At 38.7% G+C, this 19,365-nt stretch overlaps 1 protein-coding gene across 1 annotated transcript in view; it reads left to right on the top strand.

Moving 5' to 3' along the window:
* The window catches only part of SECISBP2 (SECIS binding protein 2), a 38,117-nt gene that overhangs the window by 2,316 nt on the left and 16,436 nt on the right, over positions 1–19,365 (top strand). Inside the window, exons 3-10 of the mRNA XM_042781718.1 lie at positions 3,123–3,372; positions 3,607–3,730; positions 5,059–5,291; positions 11,198–11,279; positions 13,035–13,243; positions 14,433–14,555; positions 15,537–15,626; positions 17,078–17,210. Coding sequence (XP_042637652.1) covers positions 3,123–3,372; positions 3,607–3,730; positions 5,059–5,291; positions 11,198–11,279; positions 13,035–13,243; positions 14,433–14,555; positions 15,537–15,626; positions 17,078–17,210 — 1,244 coding nt within the window. The remainder of the gene's footprint in view (positions 1–3,122; positions 3,373–3,606; positions 3,731–5,058; positions 5,292–11,197; positions 11,280–13,034; positions 13,244–14,432; positions 14,556–15,536; positions 15,627–17,077; positions 17,211–19,365) is intronic.

Here is a 19,365-nt window from a genome sequence, read left to right as displayed (position 1 = left end):
TATTTGGTTAAGAGGGTAAGAGAAACATTAAAATTAAAGTAAAATGTCACCAGTTTTTCTCTTTGACACCTCCACATTCATTATTATTTTGGGCAAACAAGATACCAGACTATATTGCATTTATTAGTAGGAAATCTATTTCCAGGGTTCATTTATGTGTAAAGTTTAGAAATATACTAAAAGGAAGGAGGAAAATAAATAAATATGCTCTTCATTCTCGAGGTTGACTAGTTAAAACTCTTTTTAGAGGACTCTCAGCTAGCAACCAATGGCCTCCTTTTTTTGTTGATAATTCTTTGTAAATTGCTGAGGTTTGATTTCAATCAGATGCTTTATATATGTTAATGGAGTTGGGGTTTGCAATTTTACATAATTTGATTTTAAATTCTTTAAATTTGAGTTGAAAAAGGTTTATGGTTTCCTTTCAGTTTTATTTTTCCTTCTAAAAATTCAATCTTCTATTATCTCCTCGGAAGGAAGGTTGGGCAGTCTACTTCAGTAGTGATACTGCCTTGGAAACTCAAGGAGGGGTCACCATCAGGGCTACTCAAGGGCACATAACAACAATTATCTGATTGGAAAAATAATTGTTAATCTTTTACTTGCTTGTATAGATTTGTTTGTAGGATCAGCATCTGCTTTAGTGCATTCCTTTGATATATTTTAAACTTGTTTCCTTTTTTGTGTATATGTCTGAATGGTGTGATTGAAAATAGTTTATCACCAAGGAAAAGATGGGCTCACAATATTCCTGTCTAAATAAATAAATAAAACCAGTTTCTTGTATATCAGAGTAGAACTGTCCTCCATAGGATTTTCTTGGCTATAATTTTTAAGGCTGCAGATCACCAGGCCTTCTCACTGTCTTATTGGGAAGGTTTGAACCACCAACCTTTTGGTTAGTTGTTGTTATTATGTGCCATCAGACTCATAGCGACCCCTCTTTAGGTTTCCAAGGCAGTATTATTACAGAAGTAGATTGCCCAACCTTCCTTCCGAGGAGTGGCTGGTGGGTGTGAACCGCCAACCTTCTGCTTAGCAGTCAAGTGCCTTAGGCACTACGCTACCAGAGCACAGAGTTGGACCAGACTCAAAGCGACCCCTCCTTGGGTTTCCGAGGCAGTATCACTACGGAAGTAGATTGTCCCATCTTCCTTCTGAGGAGTGGCTGGTGGGTTTGAACCGCCAGCCTTCTGGTTAGCAGTCAAGTGCCTTAGGCACTATGCTACCAGAGCACAGAGTTGGACCAGACTCAAAGCGACCCCTCCTTGGGTTTCCGAGGCAGTATCACTATGGAAGTAGATTGTCCCATCTTCCTTCTGAGGAGTGGCTGGTGGGTTTGAACCGCCAGCCTTCTGGTTAGCAGTCAAGTGCCTTAGCCACTATGCTACCAGAGCTCCCTGGTGGGGATTAGGGTGGTGTAATTCTGATTGTTAGGAGCTCTGGTAGCGTAGTGCTTAAGGCACTTGACTGCTAACCAGAAGGCTGGTAGTTCAAACCCACCAGCCACTCCTCAGAAGGAAGGTTGGGCAATCTACTCCCTTAGTGATACTGCCTTGGAAACTGAAGAAGGGGTTGCTGTGAGTTGGGGCCAATTCAATGGCACATAGCAGCAACATGTTTGGAAAATACTGATTACTATGAACAAACTATAAATAAGAGGCTAATCAAAATAAATTTCTCTGTTCCATTTGATACCCAAGGGTGATGAGTTTGATGGTAAAATCATAGTACATTCATAGTACAATCTGTGTGACAGGTCACGTGTACCATGCTATGATGATGTGTCCATAGTGTTTGATTGTTATACTATCCTTTTGCTCATCCTTGGCACAATCTGTGAGGTTGGTGGGGATTGTTGTTGTTGTTGTTGTTGTTTTGCCGTCGAGTCGGCCCCGACTCATAGCGACCCCTCCTTGGGTTTCCGGGGCAGTATCACTATGGAAGTAGATTGCCCCATTTTCCGTGGAGTGGCTGGGGGGGTTTGAACCGCCAGCCTTCTGGTTAGCAGTCAAGTGCCTTAGCCACTATGCTACCAGAGCTCCTAATTTATATTATAGGGCAAGCAAATCAGTAGAAATACTCTGATATAGAATTGACTATGTTTGGAACTCTGTTAGCATAGTGCCTAAGGCACTTGACTGCTAACCAGAAGGCTGGCAGTTCAAACCCACCAGCCACTCCTTGGAAGGAAGGTTGGGCAATCTACTTCTGTAGTAATACAGCCTCAGAAACCCAAGGAGGGGTCGCTATGAGTCGGGTGCTACTCAACAGCACGTAACAGCAACATCTGTCTTTTAATACAGATTAGAAACGTTTTTCCAAAGTTGTTCAAGTAGGAAATGCCAGGACCAGAGTTAGCAGTCAGTTCTGACCTGAGCTTATTCGTATTTCCCAAAAATGTTGTTGTGGTCAGCAGGAGTTTGTTGAGCATTTACAGCATCATTTAATACTGTGTGGAAACTTCAGAAAGCACTGATTAATACTTTTACCTGAGGTTATTTTTGGGGGTAGAATTAGCTACCTGTAAATAAAAGGTTTTTTAAGATCTAAACTTATAACACCGCACAGAATTAAAAGACAGGAATGGTAAAAGGCAGCATATAATAACTGAATGAAAGGGAAAAGGCACACCAGGCATGACAATCATCAGAACAGAGGATGTGGTAGGGTTGGAGCAGGGCAGAGGCTAGAGAAGACTGTAAGAATCTGGTGGCTTTGGGGAGGCAGGTCCTACAGGTTGTTAATTGGGGTTTGGTTTGGGTAGTTGGGGGCTCCATAAACAGACAGTATGGTCTTTATGGCCATTTTGTCCAGAAGAGCTGAGAGAGGCTTTCCCCAGTATTTAACACAATGAGAGTCAGAAGTTCCTAGAACATCTTTTGGCTTTGTTGCTATTTATTATAATGCAGTCTACTAACAGGATTTCTAGGTTATTAGTGAAAAACTACAGATAGATCAGCATCTTCCTTTCCATGTTAAGGAAAATATTCAAAGGGGTTTTATTTTGCTTTTGATTAAGGATATTCCATTGCTAGGATGAATGACCTCAAAAATAGTAAAAAAATTTAAACTAGTTTATGGTATAAAATCTGCAACTGAATTTTACACTTTTTATTTAGGCCGAAAATATATACGGAAGATATGGCCTTTGGAGCTTCAGCTTTTCCACCTCCATATTTATCTTCTGATATAACTATTCATCCATACACCTATTCTCCTTACACCCTTGAGTCTACACAAAATGTCTGTTCAGTGCCTGGCTCCCAGTATGAGTATAACCAACGCAGTTGTTATCAAGGTTTCCAAACAGTTAAGCCCCGAAGTGAGCACATGTACCCTCTCCCTCAAGAAACTAAAGGTCTTCTTAAGGTGAGTATGTATTGCAGTTTTTGTTGTGTCTATAAGTTGGTCGCTAGCATTTGCAACGTAAAGGATTGGTAAAGTCACACATTATATTTAACTATCTTATCTTCTGTGGGTTTTTAAGAATTTGATCTGACCTTTTAAAAAAATAATTGAATTGTGAATACTTGTGGATTTGCAATTTAAGGTTTTTTTGAGAGCAATAGTTCTCTTATTTCTTATTTTTAATCTTTCTTGCAGAAAAAAACATACAATGAGCCAAAATTTGACAGTAAAAGGGCTGGTGGAACTGTATCATCTGATACAAAATCAGCTAAAGGTTCCCATCATATGTCCGTTCATGCAGAAAATAGCTTGAAATCAGGTAAAAGATGACAAACTGTAGTGTTAGGCTAACTTGGGCCATCTGTGTAGGCTTGCTCATGGCGGCTGCTCTGAGACATGATATTGGGAGATCCACGGATCTGAGGTCCTCAGATCTCCTGTGCCATTCTGGAGGCCTTGTCTCCTGTTGTTTTGTGGGCTCTGATGTACCCTTGAGGTATTATCACCTTACATATTCTTGAAGTTCTTGTTTAAGGTTACATAGTAACTTGGTAATGACCACAGCTTTCAAATCATATCCTTAAATAAAAGCAAACAAAAAAATATGTATGTATGTAGCCTTCGTATTACGGCTGATCATGTTCATTCCTGAAATAACTTCTGTGGTATTCTCTTGGGGTACTTTTAATAGAAGGAAAAATTTCATTGTGGTTTAAATCCTATCCTAAACAATACTAAACCTGGGGCATTACAGTTACTCAGAGAATAAATATCATTTTCATTCGTGCCAGAAGTTATGTCTGCTCTAGACTTGAAAACCACTGTTCTACTTTGTGGCTGAAAATAAATGATTCTACATGGTGTCTGATTCCCCACCACCACCACCACCCACACACACAGTAAGTTATTTACTAGTGCAGTTTGATCACAGACATCACCTGTTTATTTAATAATTTAAAACGTTTGTAATAGTGAGTGGTCTGTGAGTGAGTAATCTGTGAGTGGTCTACCACTTTATTTACATGTGTAATTTCTATTTCTTGGTATTTAAATTTTTCTTTTTTCATCGACTTCATTCAAACCATCTGGTACATAGAAATATGAAATAAAAGTTTACTAGTTAATTGTCATAACTGACTTCGTAATTAAATATAGGGCTTTATGGTGTTCTTACCTACATCAGCATTTGCATTTGAAGGAGAAAGATGGGAAAAAGGTTATAAGTTTAATTCTGCTTGCCTTCCTCCAGTTTGTTCAAGCAACAAAATATGGAACTTTTATATACTTAATATGTAAGAGTCACTTTAAATGTGCAAAACTTTAAAATATCTATTATGAATAATTACATTATCTAGCTGCATCATGAAGTTGAGGTAGATTATTTCATACATTTTGGAACTACTCCTTAAGTTTGTAGTACATTTAGATTTTCTGCTTGGTAACACTCAACAGAGTGATTGATCCTGCTGGTCATTCATGTTTTATACTGTTACACAGAAGGGATAACACCTCTAGCCACAGTTAGAGTGTTTTGACAACAACTTGTTGTTGCATAAGTAACAAAGCACTTTCTACTATAGAATTTAAGCTGGAGGACAGGCCAACAAGCAGTATCTAAATTTTGATAACCTACTTTCCATTCTACAATTACAGATACTCATCATAAACGAACAGACAGGAAATCCAGAATCATTGAAAAGAGTGGCTCCACCTCCAAACCTGAGTTTGAATTTACCAGGTTGGACTTTCCTGAACTACAGGGTCCAGAGAACAGTGGTACATTAGAGATACCCAAGGAACCCAAATGGGGCCCTTTGCGTACTGCTACAGCTGACATTTCTCTCTTGAGAGAAATCAAACCAACCACGGTATTATCAGAGGTCAGTTGAGGTTCGTTCTCTTTCTTTGTCTCTTTCATTTCTTCCCTTTCAATAGCTTATAATATGCTTGAGATCTACCAGGATGTAGCATCTTGTGTGCATTGACCATTAACATCATTACAAGAAGTCATTTTCCTATTAAATTGGCATAAGAGGTGAGGTTAGTTATTTTATAACAATCAGTTTCTTTGGGCAGATATTTAATTGCTTTCATACCTGGTGTTGGCCCTAGGGTGTGTGGCCTAGCAGAACAGTTGTGGAGCTCCATGTTTTCATTAAGTGGGAGAAAGATTCAGTTCAGACCACAGTCAGTAGATACTTACAGCTTATGAGATACAAAGAAGTGGTACAGGGTGCATGGGAGTCATGGGTAGGGGACATGAATGGGTGGAAGGGTGACGTGTGAGTGTTACATATTTGGACATGAACTAAGGTACATAATGTTTATGTATGATTTGCCATATTGCTGAGACTACAGTCTTTTTTTTTTTTTTTTAATTCCAAAGGAAACCTTTTTTCTTGATTGTATTAGTAATACACTTACTCCATACTTATCAACTATCTCATTATCTGATATTGTGCATTTACAACAGTAGTAAAAATTCTGTCCATCTGTATTGTGCATTAATGATGTACATCTAGCAGTAATGAATACTGAGGTGAGTCTGGTCTGCACCTTAAATCATGTTGATAAGTGCGGAGTGGGTGTATCTGTAAACACCAGAAAAATGTTGAGAAAAGATAATTTTCTCAAATCATACAATCAATCTTAACACCTACTCTTTATTTTTATAGTATATTTTGAGAATCGGGGTTGGGGGTATTGGGTGGGGTTCCCTTCAGTTTGGAGTCATGCATCTATGGACTCTTCTGTATTAATTTCAAAAACTTCTTTGGAGGTTTTTTCCATGTCAGTAACCAGTCCTTAAAAACATAAGTGTTCCATTGAATCTGTAATATTACTTTGCTGTAATTTATTTAGCCATTCTTGAACAGGTAAGCTGTTTCTAACTTTTCGTTGTTGTTATGTGCTGTTTGAGTCAGACCTGACTCATAGCAACCCCTACGTGAGTTTCCAAGGTGGTATCACTACAGAAGTAGATTGCCCAACTGTGAGCAACTAAAAGTTCAGGCTGTGTTCTTAATCATTTTATTTTTTATTACTGGCTGCAATTATAATGAAATAACAAAATGAGTAAATACATGAAGCATGTTGTTGATGTTGTGTGCTGTTGAGTCAGACCTGACTCATAGCGACCCTTCCTTGGGTTTCTGAGGCAGTATCCTACAGAAGTAGATTGCCCAGCCTTCCTTCTGAGGAGTAGCTGGTGGGTTTGAATTGCCAGCCTTCTGGGTAGCAGTCAAGTGCCATAGGCACTTCGCTATCAGAGCTCCTATATGAAGCATATTAGCTTTAAAAATTATTTTGAATCTTGTCTACTTCATGGATTAACACTAAAGTTACCTATTTATTTTTACCTCTAGTGCTGTTGGTCAATTGGAGGTAACTTTTAATATACTCTTACATCTCCCACCACCAAATAATGTCACTGTATATCTTACTTTCAGTTTGTGAGGCAACTTTTTGTCTTTAAAAAAGAAAATCCTGTGTTAAAGAGGCCTGTTTGGAATATTTATGGAAAAATATTTATGCAAAAATTATATGTGCAGATATAGATACATGTATGTAGGCATATATAAGTATGCACTGCATATATGTCTGAGGTCCCATAAAGTTTTTTATTTTTTAATCTCCACCCCCCCACCCACCCACCTACCCAGAAACCAGAAAGGATTTATTGGGGACACAGGGCATGCAGAGCTGGGTGGTTGCTTGGGAAAGTGGATGAGTATTAGTTCTTCCCCTTGGAGCCTTGACATAGGCTGCCGTCACTGGCTGGCTGCCCTACCGGCTACTCCTGGTAGTGGATCCTCTGTTGCTAGATGAGTTACAAGATCTGGCTGAAGGCCTTGCTACACTGGTAGTCCTTACAGGGTTTCCTGCCTGTGTTTACACTGATGTTTGATGACGATGGAGTTCCAGATGAAGGACTTGCCACACTGGCTGCAGACTTTCTTGCCTATGTGCAGCCACTGGTACCTTATAGATTGAAGCTCTAGCTGAAGACCTGGCCATATTCACTTCACTTGTAGGACTTCTTGCCATTGTGGATGCACCATTGTTGCTTGACATGCAAACTGTGGGTGAAGGCATCGCTGCATTGCCCACATTCCTACAGCTTCTCGCCCAAGTGAATGTGATGGTGCCAAATGAAGCCAGACCAGCTGCAGAAGCACCTGCTACCCTTGTGACAGGCATAGGGCTTCTTGCCCATGTGGATGGCCTGGTGCTTCAGCAGCAGTGAGTTGTGCTTAAAGTTCTTGCTTCAGGTCTCATAATGGTATGGCTTCCTACTCTGCATGCTGACCTGCCAGTCTCTGAAGCCCACACCCCTTTGGCCACTGCCTAGCTCAGGTTGGGGCTGCTGCTGGTCCTGGAGCTCCATGACCAGCATGTGGTAGGAGCATCACACACCAAGTGCCCCTCTTCTGCATGCAGGAGGATCCAGCCCCTGAACACTGGCCTGCTAGTGTCTCCAAACTGGCCTCTGGCTTGAAGCTGTTCCCACACTTAGATCTCTGGGAAAGGCTCTGGAAAGAGCCTCAGCAGGCTCTTCAGCACCCCTTCATCCTAGCCCACTTGTTCCTCAGGAACATCTGTGTGGTAGTTCAGTTGGTGTGTCAATTTGGCTGGGCCTGATGAGTAGCTGGGCAGCTGGATGTAGTATTCCCCATGAGGAGACTGGTAATCAGCTCCATGGTGGAATTTACTGTGAGCAGCTGAGTAGCTGCCTTAGGGAATGTGGTCTGATTCCTGAATATAAGAAGAAGCCTTATGGCAGTTTATGGCATGCTTGGACCCTGCATGTAGCCATGTCATTGTTCAGCAGCCTGCCATGCTCTGCCAACCTTGGGACTTTCAATGGACTTAAGTTAATGGCCTGTTGTGTGGTTTGGTAACATTGGGACTGTGCCTTTTTACTTGTCAACCTTGGGCAGCTCAGCCTCAGCAGCCAGCAGCTGTCTGAGTGAAGAAACGCCTTTAGCTCCAGTGGGCCAGGAGCAGGAGGCAGAGCTGGACCCAAGGTTGAGGGGCTTTTACCCAGCCCTTGGAGCCTGGCACTTTGAAGTTGGACTTCTGTCTCCTGAACTGTAAGAAAATAAACTTTGTTTGCTCAGGCCATCCCATTTGTGGTACATTCTTGTCAGAGCGGTACTAGTTAACCAGAACAATCTGGCTGGAGAGAGTGGCACACTCTTGGGCTCTGACTCAGGAAGTATTTTTCCTGATCTCAACTTTCCTGGACGTGTTGAGGATCCAGATCTGACAGCTCCTTCTCTGGCTGTGGCTAGGAGAGCACTTTAGGGCTGGGAGTGTTGGGATGTGATATTGATGTTCATGGTGGTGATGCAGGGCCTTGTGATGGTGGGCTCTAGGAGGTATCCCCAGTGAGGAGAGATTGACAGGGTGAGGCAGGAGGGGACTCCTTATTGTCACCTTGGACTGCCATCTTCTCCATAGCTTTCTGATATGCGTACCTGAGATCCCTATCCTCACTGTCGGAGTGGAGGAGAAGGTCTCAGGGTTGCAGTCCCTACAGTTCATTGGGCTGCAGACCCTTGCTTTGAGCTCAGATTCCAGCTCCCACAACTCTTAACAGCCAAGGCAGGGAGAGGTACTAGCACCACTGGGTCAGGAGCAAACACTCCTCTGCTCCCTTTTCCCAGCTGGGAACACAGTGCCCATGGAGAAGGGCATGACTCCATAAAGTGTAGCTGCAGAGAACAGTAGCCACCTGGGCTCAGGCCTGCGGGTGCAGACTAGTTGTGTGACCTCAGATGTTACGTGATTTGGATGTTATGCAAGTACACATTCTATACAGGTATGTAGTATGGTGTTTGTACACCGTTTAAATCACACATAACATCCTGTTTGACAGAACATATTTTGGATATTAAGTGATGCATGCCTGTTAGCATATGGTTATGTATGTATATGTAAGTATATAGGTGTATGCGTATATATATATATGCACCTATTTGACTATGTGGACATATATACCTATAAAATGGGAGCTCTGGTAGCATAGTGCCTAAGGCACTTGACTGCTAACCAGAAAGCTGGCGGTTCAAACCCACCAGCCACTCCTCAGAAGGAAGGTTGGGCAATCTACTTCCATAATGATAATGCCTTATTATAGGAGGGGTCGCTATGAGTTGGGTCCAACTTGATGGCACATAACAACCACCACCACCACCTGTATATATAATAAAGGACATAAGGGGGACAGTTACAGATACTTCTGAGACATAACCAAACATCTCACGGAATTGGTTTTCAGGGTTTGAAGGATTAGGACCACAGTCTTGTGGAACATCTCAGTCAGTTTGCATAGCATAGTTCGTAAAGTTCTGCATCTTAGTTTAGTGGGTAATGTGTGGAGTCTTAAAAGCTTGAGAGTGGCCATCTAGGATACAACTGTTGGTCTCCATTTGTCTGGTAGAAAAGAGAAAGGAGAAAACCAAAGACTTAAAGAAGAAACTAATCTACAGGACTACATGAACTATATCTACCCTGAGACCAGAAAAACTAGATGGTGCCCAGCTACCACTACTGACCATTCTAATCAGGTCCACAATATATAAACCCTGATAGAATGGAGGAAAAATGTGGAACAGGGCCTTACATTCCTTAGGAGGGGGCAAGACCTTTTAGGCTGGTTGTTAATGGAGGGATCCCTGAGATTCTAATACTGAGATACTGTTTGAACCTTGAACCAAAACTAACCCCTGGGGTTACTTTGTCATTAAATAACAAATTGGCTAGAAAAATAATGAATACCACCTGTGCATACTGTACTCTTAAACAAAACTAAATAAGACTAAACGACCGACAATTACTTTAAAATTAAGATGAGAAGGTAAGGAGGCAGGGAAACTAGATTCATAGGAAATAGAACAACCAGAATGGAAATAACACTGTAACCAATGTCACTGAACAGTATTTGTGGAATGGGAAACTCAACTGCTGTGTAGATTTTCACTGGAAATAAAATATTAAAAAAAAAAAAAAAGAAAAACCTAGTCCTAAACCTAATCCTATTCCAAGCCCACTGTTCCTAACACTAACCCAAGTCATAACTGGAAACCTAGCTCTAAGTAACCATAAAGCCTAGCAATAACTAACCGTACTCTGACCCTAATCCTAGCACTATCCCCAGCCCTGACCTTAGCTTTAGGGGAAGAAAAACATCATGTAGGCACATCTGCTGACGTGGAAGTTTTCTATAGTAAGTTTTTTGAAAAATTGTTCGGAGTTCTGTAAAACACCACATAACATGGATGAACTTGGATGACATTGTGCTGAGTGAAATAAGTCAATCACAGAAGGACAAATACAATATTAACTCATTGTAAAAAGTCAAGGAAAGGCTTATATATGGTAGGAAACTTTTTCTGTTGGTTACCAGGTATGGGAAGGGAGGGGAGGGAACACTGCAAAAAAAAAAAAATTGACCTATGTCATTTTAGTTTTGTGTATTTCACTATACATAAATTATATTTCAATAAAATGTATTTTTAAAAATTGTTTAGTTATGAGAGTCATGTAAAAAAGGTAAGTGTGAATATCATAGGCAAAGAAGTAGAAAGTTACTGAGCTGTAGGTGGTAGGTGGTATTTACATCTAGGGAGTGAGATTTGGCAGAAGGGAGTTAACTTTTTACAGAACGTACTTATGTATTTGGATTTCTAAATTAACATTTTTGCAAATTTTAACAATGACAAGGAAACTACACAAAAAATTCTATTTCAAATATTAAGAAAATAACTGATTTGCTTTTTAGGGTGAAATAGTGATCAAAAATAAAAATCCAACTGAATCTGTAGCTGATAATACTGCGAACAATTCCTCTTCATGTACAAGAGGTAAGAATGGCTACAAATACTACTTTTTTAAATTGGTTGTTTATTTTCTGTGTTCATTTTGAACTCCCATGAAATGGAAATGTTTTTGCTTTAAAGTCTTTGAGGCAGCTAATGGGGTGTTGATAAATTAACAGCAGCATTAATCTAGAAAATTAAAATAAGTAAATGAGATTCCATATCTCTGCTTAAAAGCATATTGTTGCATGCCCACAAGTGAATTCTGACTCAGCAAAGCTGTATGACAGAGTGGAATTGCCTCATAGGGTTTTTTCAGAGGGGAGCAGATCACCAGGTCTTCTCCCACAAAGCAACTGGTCAGTTTGAACCATCACCTTTCAGTTAGCGGCCAAGTACGTATCCATTGTGTTACCAAGGCTCCTTTTAAGGAATAGAAACCATGAGAAAATAAATCCCAAATAAAATATTTATGCAATGAAGTGAAAAATTTTGTGGACAAAAAATCATTAATTCATTATTACCTATACCAGTGGGTCACAAACTTTTTGGTCTCAAGATCCCTTAATACTCTTAGAAATTGAGAGCCACAAAGAACTTCTATTTATTTGAGTTATATTTCTCAATATTTACCATATTAGAAGTTAAATTGCAGAAATGTAGAATGTTTTTATTAATTTACTTTATAATAGTAATAATAAGCCCATTACATGTTAACATATATATGTTAACCTACTTTTATGAAAAATAACTTCCAAAATTGAAAAAAAAGAGCACCATTTTACGTTTTGTAGCTCTCTTTTAGCATCCCTGGCTCAGTGGATCTGCTTCACTGTCACATGTTGTGCAGCCCTAGGGACGCTGCATACTCACGAGAGAAAGGATGAAAGGAGGAAAATCAAATCATGTATTAGGATTACTGTGCAAGCAGTTCTGACATGGACCACCTAAATGGCTCTTGAGGACCTTGGACCACACTTCTGATCTGAAAACTCTTGATTTGTCCCATCCTAGCTCAGAAATAATTTAGAGAGAGTTTAATAGAGTCTGCCTTTTAAGTTTATAGTAGCTTGTCCTAATGGAAGAAATATTTCAAGAACTATTCCACAGTTACCTAAAGGTGCTTTATTTATTTATTTTGGCATTCTTCTGTTTGGTTCATATGTGGTTCAATAAATTCTTCACTTTGGAGGCTCCTGTGAAAGCTGCAAGCTGGGTTTTGATAAGCTTGTCATGCTTTGTGGTACAGCCATGGGCTGCTGACAAGTGGTCAGCTTCCAAAGGTCACCTACCAATATCATGATGGATGTCCTTTTGTTTTGTCTGTATAGAGAGTTTCATGGGCACCTAAGAAGTAGTATTGCTGTATTTAAACCTGTGTTCTAAAAAAATAAATTACTAGTTAACTGATAGCTGAAGTCTAGTTTAACTTCTGATGATAAAAGTACTTATACTTACTAGGGTTAGTAGGGCCAAAATTTGATCTTTAACTCTGTTTGCCACATGGACATAATTATGGACTGTTTTTTAACTGAAACTTGTCTACCCATTCAGCCTTCCATGTAAAAAGACCAATTTCCATGAAAATCAACCTTACAAGTTGAAGGAAAGAATTTAGCGTACATGCTCCAAGAAGAGAAACAAGTTATAGTGAATACTATAGTTTCCAAGGGGTTATGTTGAGCAAAAGCCCAAATTTAATTATGCTCAGAGTAATTATCTCTTGTGATGCGTGTTTGAATAATTAAGTTTTTGTTTTACTGTTGAGATTGTTCAACAATTTTGGTTGTCTTTGAGCAGAATTATCTTGGACACCAATGGGTTATGTTGTTCGGCAGACATTGTCTACAGAACTGTCACCAGCCCCTAAAAATATTACATCCATGATAAACCTAAAGACAGTTTCTTCATCAGCAGATCTTAAAACTGTTAGTGTAGCATCTTCTGCAGTTTTATCTTCTGATCCTTCCTACAACAAAGAGAAACGTATTGTTCATCTTACTAAAAAGGTATGCCTTACAAAATACTTGAATACCACATTTTATGATAATCTAGTATATGTTACTTGTTCTTAGTTAATTGCTATTTATTTATTTATTTAAGAATAGCATTTTACAATTTCATTTATTCCCTACAATTCAAATAATTGTCATTTTTATTGATCCCTATACTTGGTTTTTCAAGACACCTTGGTTGGTCCAGATATTGTTCTTGATTTTCACTGTGAACTGTTATAATGAAACTGTTAGGATGAAACAGTCTTACTTGGTTAGTACAATCATTTCCTATCTTTTTGAGGATGAGGCTGCTTTTTGATATCTAAAAATATAGCTCATCCTGCATAAATGAGAATTGTGTGTTTATGATTAATTTAACATGGGAAAATATAATGGTAAAAGCAACAATGTCAGACATAAATGCTTTATTGATCACAATTTTCTACGTTCGTTTAAAGACCAGCAGTGTGTGTAGATGATAGGTCCTTCCTTTGGCTTACAAGACAGAGCTCAGCTGGCACCCGAGCTCTTCTGCCTTTTGAGATCTATTACCACTCTGTCAGAGGACGTCCAGGTGTTTAGTATGCAGACTGGACAATTACCCTTAACTTAGTCTAGTGCTCTGCAACAGCTCTCACGTCACTATTCAGGCCAATTTTCCTAAAACCTGTAGACTTAACGTTCTGTCAGTTAACAGATTTTATTTTTCCAGAGTCTTTTGTTGTTGTTACTATTTTTAGAACAGTTTATTATAGAAAGTTTCTAAAATAAAGTAAAAAGAAAATTGGGATCTCCAGTAATTTTACCATTCAGATGGATTTGCACTTTACAAAACTGGGCTATTAGTGGTTAATGTGTTTTTCTTTTAAAACTTTTTGTATTATGACTTTTTAATTATAGAAATGATAAATTGTAATACTACAAGGATACAGTTTTGGGAAAAAGTACTCTCTCATGTTCAAATCTACTAGTGTTCTAAATGAATTGGGCATTACAACTATTTTGACAGTTTTTTCTCCCTTTCAAAATTATTCTAATGAATGCTGGCTCTTTGTAAGTAGTGAATGAGAAGCCCAAGTCTGGATAAAATTTTCATGTAGTTATACAACTGGTATCTTATTTTTTTATCTGGTACATTGAATTAAAGCATTATAATAAATGTTCTAAAAATCTGTTTTTTTTGCTTTGTTTTTTATTACAGTCCAGAGCATTACAAAGTGGCAACCCTGAGCAAAATGAAATCTCAAGAAAGAATAAGAAAAAGAAAGAAAAGTCGAAATCAAAATATGAACTCCTAACAAAGCAGGAGCCACCAAGGATCGAAGTACATTTATATTACTATTCATCTTTCATGATGTAGTAAATTCTTAGTGGGAGCATGGATCCTACTAGTTTCCTAAGTGAAAGTCTCCACCGTTTAGTAATCATTTTCTGAGTACTAAAGAAAATAGCATTAACCATTTTCTTTACTTCTTCACCTTTGCTTCCCAAAACAAGGCCTCTTTCATAACAGGCACTCATTAAAGATTTGACTGAATGAATGAATTGTCCAGAGACAGAACTACTTATATTAGAGTTAGTAGTTTATGTGCCATGTTACTGATATTTGTACCTCAGAATCTTCTTTACCTGTCTTTTCCTTGCTTTAGAATGCTAACTTTTTCAGGGCTTCCTTTTCTATCCAGACATCTCATAGTGATGTGATCATTGTAGAAAAGTAGAATACTGTAGATCCTTTGGGAGAGGAGCTCTGGTGGCATAATGGCTAACTCATTTGACTGCTAACCATAAGGCTGGCAGTTCAAACCCACCAACCACTCCTCAGAAGGAAGATTGAGCAATCTGCTTCTGTAGTGATACTGCCTCAGGAACCCAAAGAGGGATCGCTATGAGTTACTAGTTAGTGCTGTGATCTTTAATTTTATAATCTTCTAAAGATTAAAGCAGGAGCTCTGGTAGCATAGTGGCTAAGGCACTTGACTGCTAACCAGAAGGCTGGCGGTTCAAACCCACCAGCCGCTCCTCGGAAGGAAGGTTGGGCAATCCTACTTCCGTAGTGATACTGCCTCGGAAACCCAAGGAGGGGTCGCTATGAGTTGGGGCTGACTCGACAGCACATAACAACAACAACAAAGATTAAAGCAGAAGTCCTATGTAAGAGTATTTGGACTGTTTTGTATTTCCTTTAAGAACTTCTGTGGAGGTTTTTTAAAGTGGAAAAATAGGAGCAAAAGATAGATTACATTTGGGCATGTTTGCCTTGTTGTGATTACTAAAGAGCTAAAGGTGTGTGTGTTTTATTTAGGATGCTGAAGAGTTTCCCAATCTTGCAGTTGCATCTGAAAGGAGAAACAGAGTAGAGTCACCAAAATTTCAATCTCAACAACAGCCACAGGTAATTGAAACCACAATTGCATTAGGTTTAACTTTTCTTGCTAAACTAAACTCTTAGGAAAAATTACTTTTCAAACTTCTTTGTATACTGAAACAGATTGTTTTGTTTGGATTCATTCCTTCATTACAGTACTATGTTGAAACAAAATTGCTTTCAAGCTAAAATGTCTTGTGGGTTTTGTAATAAGACTATTGGTGGTAACCACTATAGCTATGGGGGGATGGGGGATGACACAAATATATATGAACTCTGATTTTAAAAAGTACATTGACTCAATTTATTCAGGAAGCCCAAAAGTTCTTTAGTGAGGCAGTACTATCTGGCAGAAGAAAAATAAGAAAGCCACCAAGATGTCATCCTTGGTAGTCAGAACAAGCCCAAGGGAAGAGGATTCCTCTCATGCCCCCACTGTAGACTCTGGGATGAAGTTGTGCCTGGTAACCCAGGTGGGGAACTTACGTGCTTTTGACGATTTTTTTCTCTAGCGTTTTCATTAGCATACTGCTTTTCAAAGGGGGGACATTTTCACATTATGAAAAATAAAATTCTAAACTCTTGTGAGAATTAGCTTTCATTCACATGTTATCATTTGGTCACTTCCCTTCCCTGCAGAGGGTCTCTGCAGCCTGGTGCTGTTGCATTCAGCACTCTCCCATCAATGTGAGCTCAGCCAGTAGAGTCTTGAGGTCAGGGAAGAGGAGAATAGTTGGCAAGTAAGTTGGGTGGAAGTGTTAGAGTAGGTGAGACAGCAAATGGAACTTTCTTGTATACCTTATATAATCTCAAAACACAAATCATAACTATTCAAAAATAATATTTATTTAGAGTGTATCAATTTTTGTGCCTGAATTTAGTGCTTATCAGCTGGATATGATTTGGGCTTGTGTAAATTTTGGTCATAGCATTAAAATTTCATGACAGTTGACTTATTTAGGCAGTTGGAGAGCAGATGATGCTGGTAATAAACTAAGCAATTACCCTTGCACACAGACTTTTGTAGCCAATGACTTCTTATAAGCAATGAGTGCTTGTCTGTAGATGGATGCTGTTACTCAATGCAGATGCAAACAGAAACGTAGCTGGGCTAATAGAAACTGAAAGAAAGAGGACATAAAGAATGATAATAATATTGGCAGAAAAAAGTTAAGTCTTTTTAAATGATAATAATATTAAAAAGGAGTTAAGTCTTTTTAAATGATAATAATATTGGCAGATAAAAGAGTTAAGTCTTTTTATTCTATTTAAAGAATAAAATAATATTGGCAGATAAAAGAGTTAAGTCTTTTTCCTTAATTACTTTTCAGTAATGTTGTTTTTAAATTTTAAGATTTTTATAGTCTCTAAAATGATTTCTTTTGACCTTTAGTAATGTATTACTTTATCATAAAATGAAAAGCATGGTTTGTAGAATATAGTATTATAAATAAGCTTTCGATATTTGCACTTTTTAGAATAATTTTAAAAGTAGTGGAAAGAAGAGTGAAATTCCGGTACAGCTGGATTTGGGTAGAATGCTCATGGCACTGGAGAAAAAGCAGCACTCCCAGAACGCAAAGCAGTCCTCCAAACCTGTGGTATTATCAGGTAAGAGAGTCTTCTTCCCCTCAGACAAGTGGCTGAAAATCCTTCTCAGAAAAATGTCTTGTAAATGTAATCTCTTACAATCAAATGTTATTAAAATACACTTTTCAGAAGTAGATCTTACTAGAAGGTGGGGGGTTTTCCACTTGAGATGATGATATTGTGTACATGAAAATCTCATTTTCTAGTGTTCTTGGGGCCCCTGTGCCCAAAGATCTTTATGGTACAGGCGAGGAAGCTGAGTTATGTAGAATATTACCCACCTGTACATGCTGACAACTGGTGACAGTGTTGAGTCAGTATTGATTTGGTTGTTCTCTTTCCTCCAAAACATGGTCTCTTAGAGCTGAGACAGGTAAAACTGGCATCATATCATGAAAAGAAACATGCATATTTACCATTATAGTCTCTTAAGTATGTTTCCTGCTTTTGAAGCTATTCATTTATTTTTATATGGTACTATATTTGTAAAAAGAAAAAATAGGTACCTAGGAAAATTGATAAAGGAGCTTTACTCAGCATAATTGCTTGCATTGAATTTTGTCTTTGAGTTTATTAGTAGTCAGTAAAAAGGGAAATATGCTAAGTTTTATGCCATTAGTCACAGAAAATATGAGTATGTTCTGTCTCTTGAGGGGAGGTACAATTTTTCATAGGAAAATTCAAACAAAAAATTATGCATTGAACATCCTTATACTCACCACCGAGATGTACAGTTTTGTTAATGTTTTTGCTGTGTTTGCTCTATCACATTAACTTCTCTCAGGGGTCAGCAAACTGGGGGCATCAGTTGGCTGTTTTTAAAATGAGATTTCTACGGCTGCTTTTGGAGTTTGTAGATGGTGTAAATAGTTAATGTACTCAGCTGCTAACTAAAAGTTAGTGGTTTGAGTCTACTCAGCAGCACCTTGGAAGAAAGGCCTGGCGATCTACTGCAAAGAAATCAGCCATTGAAACCCCTTTGGAGTACAGTTTGACTCTGACGCACACTTGGGGTCACCATGAGCCAAAACTGACTCAGTAGCAACTGATAGGGCTGTTTTTGTGCTATCGCAGCAGTTGAATAGTTGAAAAAGAGATCATATGGCCCACAAAGCTAGAAGTATTTACTATCTGGCCCCTTAATTAAAAAGTTGCTAGCCCTTGATACATTCACATATCATGTGACCTTTGGCAGTTTGACTAGATTTCAAGTATGGGGGTCTCGGTTTATCCTTCTGGAGTTGGTTGTGGTTTTTAGCTCTGTAGACTAATGTTTGTTTTGTTTTGTTTTGTTTTAAAATCAAATTTGGGAAGTTTGGGGCTGTTACTTCATTTTGTCGAGTTTTGTGGCTACTTTTGGGGAGTGCTTTGTTGACCTCTTCACTCTCTCGTACCAGAAATGACTCTTGCTGGGCACATGGTTTTGACTCTGAAGAGTCACTTGGAGAGGTGGGTGGTCAACATGACATCAGACAGGAGTGACCTGAACTGAAGAGACTAGGCTGTTGTGGAAGCTCAAGTGAAATGATGTTAGCAATGGTATTGGGGATTAAGGGGAGCGAGCACATGTGAGCTGGGTCAGTAAAGGGTTGTTTTTTTAAGAGGAGCTTTTAAGAAAAGTAGAGCCAATCACATACTCTGAGCAAGTCTCTGAAGTTAAAATAGTTGTGTTTTAGCTAAAGGGCTAGAAGCATTCCCGGAGGAATGGTATAGTAGTTTTGGATGGTAGGAATATTTTTATGCTTAGATTTATATAACTTGTGTAAGTAAAACATTCTTCTGCATTAAGGAGATGATTAGACAGATAAGATTTAATTGGGCATACCTGAGAGATAAAACACCAATTTGAAAAATATATTCCAAAATTAAAGGAGGATGAGTAGAATACATTTGGGGAAATATTGATGATTATTAATGTTGGATGATGAATACATAGGGATTTGTTGTACCATTCTGTCTGTTGTGTGTGTATGGACATTTTCCTATTTTTTTTAAAGTATACACAAGTTAGCTGTTTCTTTGAAACAGTTACTAAGATGGGAAGTAGAGCAGGACAGGAAAATAAAATTGAATTATCCAGTAGTAATCATAATAGTGCCTAAGGCACTTGACTGCTAACCAGAAGGCTGGAGGTTCAAACCCACCAGCCACTCCTCAGAAGGAAGGTTGGGCAATC

Source organism: Orycteropus afer, unplaced genomic scaffold (assembly GCF_000298275.1).
Source record: "Orycteropus afer afer isolate SDZICR_OR568_19922 unplaced genomic scaffold, OryAfe1.0 scaffold00156, whole genome shotgun sequence".
Taxonomy (NCBI): Eukaryota; Metazoa; Chordata; class Mammalia; order Tubulidentata; family Orycteropodidae; genus Orycteropus; species Orycteropus afer.
Note: the sequence above shows the minus strand (reverse complement) of the source record. Positions and strands in the feature narration are given on the sequence as shown.